General features: G+C 30.4%; 1 protein-coding gene across 1 annotated transcript; it reads right to left on the reverse strand.

The window, feature by feature from the left end:
* Positions 1-1,142: 1,142 nt before the first annotated feature.
* On the reverse strand, positions 1,143-4,277 carry LOC149169945 (uncharacterized). Its single transcript, XM_089427196.1, has 3 exons — positions 3,756-4,277; positions 3,246-3,375; positions 1,143-2,341 (listed from the first exon to the last, which is right to left on the reverse strand). Exons 1-3 carry the CDS (start codon positions 3,913-3,915, stop codon positions 1,549-1,551), a joined length of 1,083 nt encoding a protein of 360 aa, XP_089283322.1. The 5' UTR covers positions 3,916-4,277; the 3' UTR covers positions 1,143-1,548.
* Between the last annotated feature and the right edge of the window lie 6,840 nt (positions 4,278-11,117).

The following is an 11,117-nucleotide window of genomic DNA, read 5'->3' on the forward strand; positions in this document are numbered from 1 at the left end:
TGGAGTAGACAAAATTTATTAACTTTCTTTTGGAAACTTGGATCTTTTTACAGGGATGGGCTCTCTATTGCTCCCTGGTGAGTAGCTTGGAGGGAGGTCCAAGTGGCCTTCAATTCTATGAAGATAGGGATCTAAATCTTTACTCATTATCTATAACTCTTCTAGTACCAGCATATATTTATTTTAAATACAGATCTAACATGAGCCCAAAGGGATCCAATTTCTTCACCTGCAAATTTTGTATGAGCACACATTCTTTGGATGTTTTGTATAGTTTTTTTTTTTTTTTTTAGCCAATATGAGCAAAATTTCAACTTTGATCACTGACTGACACCCTTACACATTAATTGAGCTGTAAAATGAGCTTCTAGCTCAATCATGAAAATTTCTTGATGAGCATCATTTCTATTAGGGAGAGCTCTTCCAAACAATATTTTCATGTACCAGTAAATGTCAATAATATACATGTATGGATTAAACCTTTCTCTAGTATTCTCCATTTTCCCACTTCCCCACTTCTTATACTCACTGAACAAGTACAAAATCACTTGCAATCTCAATATCTAATAGACATTCCATCTCCATGGTAATGGCACAATCTCTACCTCAACTATCTCTTGTGATCTCTATATATTCTTGCTAAGGCCTCAGTTTTTTTGCTAGGCTTACGAATTCATTCACCAATAGTAGACAGCACCTAGCTGGCTCTGTGTCTAGACATGCTCAACTTCAGAGGATGCTTAATCCAACTTTTTGATAACATTATAACTATTAGTTATTTAATCACCATAATCCAATTTTTAATTATTAACTCACTACAATCTAGCTATACAAGTCTTACAAGATTGTAATTTGTAATTATTTAATTGATAAAAACATAAAGGAATTAAACTAAACACCTTGAGAATTAGTCCCAAAGACGAAGTGGAAGAGCGAACCCACGGTCAGGAACAATTCATTGGTTTAAACTTTATACCCATTTTTATGTAACTGATTCGATAGCATGAACACCAACAAAAATAGTTTTTTTATACAATTCAAATTGTTAAGAAAAGCTGCTCAGTGTGGAGCTAAATAAGCCCATATTCACAGATATGAATGCTACACTGCAAATGTTTATGGAGATGAAACCCTTCAATCTATGAACAAGAAGATGAGCAATCTTTGTTAAAAAAAAATATTACATTCATAGATATGTTTTACATAGTGACTCACCACTCACAGCTTAAACATGTTTTGAGGTAGAAATGGAAGCTGAAAACCAGACATGCTGAATGTTCCCTTCACTTGCTGCTAACCATAAATAATTGAGATGTTACAGTACACTAGGTATTAAGTAACCTTGTGAAATGTCCATACTAAATAGTCATTGTCTAATTGTTTAAACCACAAATTGCCTCTGAGAGTATGAACTTCTTTGGTCCATTTCTACCACTGCTAATTCAATTCCAAGATCACTAAACTATACACACTTGAGGTATCTCAATTCAAGAATTTATAAATGGGTTACCAAACTGTTGATGTATGAATGCCTTGATCGACTCTGTTTCATAATTGTGCACTTGATGGTATATACCAAAGTTCTTCCATATTGTTCCATAAGATTGTGTTGTTGGACTCTTGTGGCCAGTTCATTTCAATTCCAGATATTTGATTGTTACAGGACGAAGTCTGTGCCTCTGAGTTAACATATTGAATGCCAAACCCTGCTGTTGATTCATGAATGTCTTTGAGTTCTTCAGATTCAGATATCATAATTGGTTGCACTAAAGCCACCCCATTACAGGGAGTGCCCATGTCCTTGTCTATTCCCACCTCTGATGGTGAAATAGCCTGAGAAATCTCATGGTGAACTGAGTCAGAATTTGAATAACCAAATACAGATTGGTGATAGTAACAATTCTGTTTTTCAGATGTTGATTGATCCATATCATGGACATCCTGGAAAGTTGCTCTGCTGTTTTGATTCAGATATTCTCTACTGCGTATGGAGCCTTGGCTAGTCCGAAAGCTTGCAGGATTCAGGCTATCTCCGGGTTCATTAATACCTGCAATTTCAGTTTCCAGGCCACTCATCCATTTGTATTGGCTGAGCATATAATCAAGATCAGAGGGTTGGATTATTTCCGACGAGGACGCTGCTTGTGCAGACTGGTTGCTGCTTTCAATACCTTTCGGCTGTAATAGTGCTGACAGCCATGAATACCGCAACGAGTCTTCTAACTGTCTAGGGTTAGCATCGCAGTGAGCTTTCTGAATGTGTTTTTTAATGCGCGTTCTCCAGTAGTTCTTGATTTCGTTGTCAGTCCTGCCTGGGAGTTGCCGTGCAATCTTGGACCATCTGCAAATAAAGCATTGAAAACTCAATTACTTGGCCACATTCTCAGAATACAGAAAAACTTTTCTGCAGTGCAGTCATTTTCTTCTTTCTAGATATGGCCGCCGCCCATAAAGACTGGGTATGAATACAATTGGGGAGTCTTTCATCTACAGGATTGTGCAAACGCCATTCTAACTCTGCACAGTAGACTTCATGTGATTTCTACCAATTAGAATTATATTTAGGAGTGAAGCACTAGCAGAATCTTGAAAATGATATTTTAATGTGTCAAATTCAAAGATCTCTGTAGAAAATAATCATATTAATATTTACAAGAAAAAATCTTGCCAATGTAATAATTTGTAAGAAAGAGAATGTAATCAAAACTAGTTCTTGATAGAATATATATAGCCAGCAATTATGAATTGGCAATTGGGTTGGTTTTTTTAAGACGAAACCACTATCCCTATAATTTTCAGGTGTTTATTTAGGTTTTATATGAAATTTAAATCAATTGATACATAATACTTCATTATCACAACATTTAACAATTAAATTACCCAAAAATAATAAGGCCATCATCCTTAAAGAAGTTGCTGTTAATATGATACTTTTTTAAATTTATAAATTGTATTGCATTTAAAGAAGTGACTTGCATGCATGGGACAAGTACAGAGATGTGTCTTGTTCCATGTTTAGTTTGGATATCTATATATACCAGAAGTGTAATGTTTATATTTAAAAAGGAGATAAAATTGTAAATATCTTAACTGCAGATAAATTTTCCATCCCTGCAACTTTCTAATCCAATCCAATAAATCTGAGAGCCTGTCTAATTCTCTATTCTGATAATCATATTGATAAATTCCAAACGAATCTGACAACCGTAAAAGCTTAGATTCTAACATGAAACTTTGTTAGTTACCTGTTACCCCAGAGACGGTGGAGTTCAAGGATTAATAGCTGCTCTTCTGGCGTTATGTTTCCACGTTTAACATCGGGCCGAAGATAATTAAGCCATCTCAATCTGCAGCTCTTCCCTGTTCTCTTTAGCCCTGCACAATGCATTAAACCAGTTTGAGCCAATTGAATGAAATGTTTCATTAAAAGTTACACATCAACAATCATAACAATTGGTTTAATGAAGTGAATTGAAATGTGAAGGCTAAGCAATAGCCACCCAACTGCACAGTATATATATAATATTAAATTGGTACTGGTACTTTGTCATAAATGCATGAAATGAGAATGGAGCTGCAGATTCCAGAGCATTAATGGTAGTATCTCTGTGCATATACATCGTTAGAGTTATCTATATATTAGAAAATATTGAGATTGTCGGATGAATATAGATATAAAGATGTATATACACACAATATACTGGCATTAATACTCTTGTGCTGAATGTTCATCGTTTAAGACTGTAAAAACCTACCTGCACATTTGGCTACTGTGTTCCATCGACCTTCACCCCGGGTGGTTACGCATCGAATAAGGCTCATGTCCTCATCAACAGTCCAAGGTCCCCTCCTCACACTTTGCTCCTCTTGTTCGTCTCTGATGGTACCTGCTGTGTAGCTAGTAGCCTGCGTCATCACAGTATAGAATCAGTTTTCTGATCCGTGTTGCTTTGAAATTCCGAAACAGAAATGCCTTGTGAATCGAACCCGAGACCACAACGCCTAATGTCCGATCCTAAATGGTAGCCACCAACATTTGGGAATTTCAACCTAGTTTGTCATTAATGCAGACATTGATTTATAGATCTGAAGCGGGGGAACATAATGGGTAAAACTCAATGTGAACAGGGGCTACAAAATCATGGCGCAGCACGTGTGCGCTCCTCGAAATATTCAGTGCCTGATAATCTCCCTGCAATAAACAAATAATTCATTCTTGTTCTGTCATTTTACAAAATGTAGTGGGGTGATTAATTTAATATATGATGCGCCATTGTTTTACCAGGAATAAAAGTCTATTGGGTTTTAAAAGTGGCGTGGCGTGGCGTGGCGTAGAATCTGGAGAGAAATGGAAGATTCATCCACAGGGAAAATTGAATCCATGGCAAAGCAAATAAAGACACGGATATTATCCGTGTGGCACTTTCAAACTCTCACATGAAACGTCTTTGACTGGATAATTTGATGAGTCAGGTGGTCCTGAAAATGCCTCTGTAATGCGCTCTCTAACAATTATATAAAAATACAAAGAGGGGTGAAAATGAAAATAATGATTATGACGCTGTGGCGCATTACAAGGTCCAAATTAGATGCTCTGTCACAAAATTCAAAATCAATATCATAAAAATAAAAAGAAAGATGGATCTTGATAGGGAACAGCTGTAGGAAGCATATGATCTGAAGCTTTTGATCCAAATACATCACGCTGTGGCGCCGCCATCGGCATCACGCCCACATTCGTATTGTATTCCGAATAGAATTTAGTTTTGCACGTACAACTTTGGATGAGGTTGACCTTTGCTCTATATCTCGACGTTCTGGTGCAGCAAAGTCAAAAATACCGAAGTAAATAATACGTGTTCGCGCACATAATGTCAAACACTCTCCATAATTCGCTCATTCGTGGGTTAGGTTAATTAAATGTGGAATAAAGAAACGCGGAGTGAAGCACAGATGTCAATCTTACACTTAAACTTAAACTTTTAATATATATATACAAAAAAATTTCAACTGTGATGTTCCCTCGACTCAGAGCCACGTTTTAAATTTCCATGTTAAATCTGTGAGCCATCCATCTTTCCTCCATAATAACTTCCGACCATGAATCACGAGGTCACAGAGCTTATTTATTTACTTAGTTTACCCTTTTTCATCGTCAATTTTGACAATTTTGACATTGTTTCTGCTAATCATATAGATGGCCTCGCTAATTTTTGATTCATCAAAATTTCTCGACATATAAATTTCTTATAAATTTCTTTGACATATTTAGAGTTATTGAAAAGTTATTTTCTATAACATGAGTTAGATTAGTGTAACTATATATGTGAATACATGTGAGTATCACTCGATGCAATGAGTGTTAAGTGGATTATTTAAAAATCATGAAAAATTAGTCAGTTACGACTACCTTTTATGGAAATGGTCATAGATGAATGACTTACTTTGAATCCCAAAATGATATCTAATATTAAATATAGCTAGATTAGTGAAACTATATATAGAGATATTTAAATATTTAGATATAAAAAATATTTATGTTATCATATTAATTAAATTAAAAATTTATTTTAAATTTTATATATATTTGATAATGAAGACTTAATTTTATTTTATCATATAAATTTTTAATTTGTAAATAGATTTTGTGATAATACTATGTCTTATTAATATCATATATTTAAAAATCTATAACTTAAGTTGATATAACACATGTTTATATTTAAGCCCCAAGAGTTAGCTCAATCGGTCAAATCAAGTGCTTCGCCAATGGGAGGTCACAGGGTCGAATCCCGAAAGCTCTTGGGGTGGCGTCCACTCAGTGTTTAAAACCCTGGAAGTAGCGGCTACCCACTGACCACGGTATCCGTGAACCAGTAAGTGAAAAAAAACACATGTTTATATTTATATTTTTTAATTAATCAATTTAATTAGCAAGACAAAAAAGATATAATTATTTTTAAGATAAATCTCAACCTTCCAACTATGACTATTACTAAAAATATTTTAAAAATATTCTAGAATAGTTGATAAAAATTAAATCTAATTAAATTAAAATGATAAAAACCCTATTGTAAAATAAACACACCTATCCACAAAATTATTAAAAAATTAATGAAATAGATTACTAAATAATTAAAATTTAGATAAAATATATTCACATTATTATTATTAAATAATAATAACTAATACATAATTACTTTTAAAATAAATCTCAACATTCCAACTATAACCACAGCTAAAAATAGTCTAGAATATTTAATAAACATTAAATCTAATTAAATTAAAATTATAAAAATCTTATTGTAAAATAAACACACCTATCCTCATATGAATTACATTACTAAATCATTAAAATTTAGATAAAATATATTCACAATATTATAATATAATAATAATAATAATTATTAATAATAAATAATAACTAATACATTTATTAGGGTAGTTTTCATTATGATGAGATTCATTTTCTAGTGTATGATTGGTGTTTGAGAAAAATATTAATATGATTTATTATTATTATTATTGAACAGTTGATGTATTTAATATGAATGGTCTTTATTTTCGATATATGATTTGTGATTGAGAAAGACATTATCACTTATGATGGAGAGATAGAAAAAGATGCAAAATAACTTAAAGTTATAAAGTGATTTTATTATAATATAAACTTTTATTCAAATAATTTAATCATTAATTTTAGATGTTCACCATGTAATTTTTATTTTGAAAATTAAATAAAGAAAAATAAAGGAAAAAAATAGTAATCTCAAAGTATATCTAATATATTATTCTTATTTTTATTTATAAACATGGTTATTTTATTGACAAAATTACAAAATAATTTTTCAAATATCTTGAATATCTAAATAGTTTTCTAATTACATTAATTTAAAAAATAAAAATAAAAAATATTAATAAGTTAATGCCAATAATATCATAAAAAATATGATTTTATTTTCCCATCTCAATGATTCTTACAAATCTATGTCAATTCAACATCACCTCACAGTAAAATACAAAATAAAAATAAAAAATAAATTTATGTGCTTATTTTCCAAATAAAATAGCAAAAATAAATAAATAAATAAAATCATTCAACTCAACGTGAAAATTTGAATAATTTATTAAATTGGTTGAATTCATCAAAAAAATATTTATTTTAAAAATGTTTTAAAACAATATCTAGAAAAGGTATATATTATAGATTAATATGGTTTTGAGATAAATGATATCAAAACAATAATGTTTTAGATTTATCATTAACTAGTGCAATTATATAAATTAAATGGTTGATAAAGATCGATAGACATGGATCTATAACCAACATAGATCCATTTTAACTCCAGATCTAATTTTCACATAAGAACATTACAACATCTCAATATAATCATATTATTAAGCACAAAGCCAAAACAACATTATCTTTCAACATCATGTCACTTATAAAAAATTGAACTTAAATGGAGTAGATAACAACCCTTCATCTCACCCATGTGTGATAACCCAAGTTGACAACAAAATAGACACACCATGTTATATATATATATATATATATATATATATATATATATATAACTAATTATATAAAAACAATTATTATAAAATCAAATATAATTTCAATGGTTCTCAAAAAAAAATTTCTATATAAATTTACAAAATTGTGAAATTTAAAGTTTGAATTATCATATAAGTATTTATCCCAAAAACCATAATATTTATCCCAAAAAATTGATAAATAAATATATCCATTAAAAAAAATAAAAAATATACTTTCACCACTAAAATTTATTTATGTATGTACAAACAAAATAAAAATTAACATGAAAATTAGAGTTTCACCACTTAAATTTGTGTATGTATGGTATTTTCCCATTAAAAAGTTTAGCCCTTTTAAAACTTTAAAAAAATAATAAACTAATCTTAACTCTAAAAATTTTCATGAAAAATATTGAGTTTGTTTAACTTATTATTTTTCTAATATTTGTTAAAGCACCAAAATATTTATACACAAACAAATATTTTTATTACAATGGACTAAAAACATTTAATTCAAATTTTAAAACTAAATTGATCCTCTTGAATTAAAATTGAGTTAACCTAAAATATTTAGAAAATTACACTATCCATATTATATATCACTAATATTATTAACATTTTCATCATTTTAATTTAATGAATAAATAAAGGAAATAGATAACGTATAATATTTCCTATTTATAAAAATATGACAAATACCAACCTAGTTTATATATTATTAATAATTTTGAAGAAGTTATTATTTTAGTCTAATAAATAAAAAATGTACATAACATAAATCTAGTGCCATAACTTCCCTTTTTATAATAATAAAAAATTAACGAAAAACAAGTCTAATTTAAGTTTGAAGAAAAATTTTGTAATTTTATTTAAAAAACAAAATTATATTTTGTATGTGTTTAATATATTGAGAGTATAGGTGTTTGCATTAAAAATGTATACAAAATTTTTCAATCAGAATTATATTTACCTAGATAAATTGATTTTTTTTTAACTTTTTTTCTCTTTTGAAGATTTTGCAACCTCAAAGTTGGAGTTGACAATTACTACTAGATCCATATTAACTCTGGATCTCTCAAGTTCCTAGAGGGATCAAATCTCGAGGTGCAAACCTTTCCTCAAGTTTTTCACTCAAAAAATAGGTTTTAAGTGCACTCTCGAGATTTGTTCCCTCTCTCCTTCTCTCCTCCCTTCTCGCTACTATCTCACCCCTAAACATACACTCTCTCTCTCCATCTCTCCCTTGTCACTCCCTGTCTCCCCCTCTCTCTCTCCAATTCTCACTCTCTATGTCTTTCTTCTTCCCTCCCTCTCTCCCCCTCCGACTCCATCTCTCTATCTCTCCCTCTCTCCTCCAACTCCATCTCTCTATCCCTCCCTTTCTCATCCTCTCTAGCAAGTCTTCTCTCTCCCTTTCTCTCATACCTTACTCTCTCTTTCCCCATCTCTCTCTCTGCCCTTCAATTCTCTCACTATCTCCCTCCCTCTCTCCTTTTCTTTCTCCCACCTCCATCTTTGTGTCTCACTCTCCCTTTCTTACTCTTCTCTACCTCTCTCACTCCTCTCCCTCTCTATCTCTTCATTCATCCTCTCCCTTGTCCTTAGTTTATCTCCCATCTCTCCCTTGTCACTCCCCCTATCTCTCCACCTCTATCACTCTATGTCTTTGTTCTTCCCTACCATATATATTTAGAATTAATATATATCATGTATATTAATATATTATAATATAACAAATTTAATATTATATTAATCCAAAGTTATTAAATTTAATAATATTAATATTATAATATATTAATATGAATATTAGATCTAAAAATAATAATAACTTTTTAATATTAATATTAGGGTTAATAATGTTTTCTTGCATGGTATTAATAGTAATTTGGCCCATAGGCTTGGTATATAGTTAGATGTTGATTTCTAATCCTATTTGATATATTTTTATTTATTTACCATACCTCTTTATACCTATTTTATATTTATTTATTTACCATACATCTTTTATAAATATGATATTTGGCCCATGGTATTAATAATTATTTGACCCATAGACTTCACGTAAATAAAACCTCTTTTTTGAGTTTTAGTATATATAAAGAGGTTTATGAAGTCAATATAAAAATATGTTTTATTTAATTACCATACCTCTAGTTTATTTTATTTAGTTACCATACCTCTCGCGTAAATATAAAAAAAGGTTTCATTTATTTACCATACCTATGGTTTATTTATATTTTTATTTATTTACCGTACCTCTTTTTTGAATGTTGGTAAACCTTTTTATATTTTAAATTTATATTGTGTTTATACATAATAATAATTAGATTGATTTTTAAACAGGTCTGACATTAGATTAAAAATGTTAAATATTCAACATTACGTTTTCATTTACATTTACATTTACATTTACATTTACATTTACATTTACAGTTACGTTTACATGTTTAGTTTAGTTTAAATGTTTACGTTTTTATGCTGTTTAAATTTATATTGTATTTATACATAATAATAATTAGATTTATTTTTAAATAGGATCAACATTAAATTAAAAATGTTAAATATTAAACATTACATTTACATTTACATTTAAGTTTACATGTTTATGTTTTTACCTAAAAATGTTAAATATTAAACATTACGTTGACATTTATGTTTACATGTTTACGTTTTTACGTGAGATCTACCACCATACTGGGTGTAAAGAGCCTTGTGCAATTATCATTTCTTCCTTTTCATTTACCTAGATAAAATGAACTTTTCTTTTTTACTTTTCCTCTTCTCAACTTTTTGCAACCCTAAAGTTGGAGTTGACAATTACTATTACCATTTCTTCTCTTTGAGGCTTTCATGGCACTTCTTTTACTTTAAGATATATGTGTTCATTTTGTTTTTCTCGGACCTAGATCACTGCTAACTCAATGCCTTTTTCATCTTGTCTTTTGGGATCATTGTGCTTCCTTTTACCCTCCTTACCTTAGGAGCCTTGTTCATCCTAGTATTTTAATGTGTGATGATTCTCATCCATTTCTTCGTCTCTGTCTTATGAAAGATTCAGATTTGGAAACTACCACCCTTTTGACTTTTGGAATCTTTTCTTTATCATTTTTTTGCTTGTGGGCATGTATTCTACAAATGCCCTATACGAAGACAAATCTAGCACCTAAATGCCATATTTTCAAAATCTAACAATTGAGTCCACATAAAATATTTATGAACCATATGGATGCGGTTTGGTAGACTTTCTCTAAGGTCTATTTCTACACATATCCAAATACCTTTTTCCATTCTTTCTTGATCTATCTTTAGAAACCTCCCATTGTATTTCCAATACCTTCTAAAACTTGGTGATGCAAGAAAAGGAGAGGGAGGTTGTGAAGGCTCACGCATATTATCATCTTTATAACCACCATTGTTGTAGCATCAAAAGATGGAAACCGTGGAGTTACTAAGAGAGGCCCGCCCTTCCCCAAAACCATGGTCTTTGACAAAATCTATATTTTCTTGATTATCAAACTAAACCACAAAAAACCCCTTTGAGCATAGGTAAATATCATCATAGTGTTTGACAAAATCTA

This window comes from Pinus tabuliformis, chromosome 4_2, assembly GCF_031772625.1.
Source record: "Pinus tabuliformis cultivar Carrire ecotype Pingquan chromosome 4_2, CPIR1, whole genome shotgun sequence".
Classification (NCBI taxonomy): Eukaryota; Viridiplantae; Streptophyta; class Pinopsida; order Pinales; family Pinaceae; genus Pinus; species Pinus tabuliformis.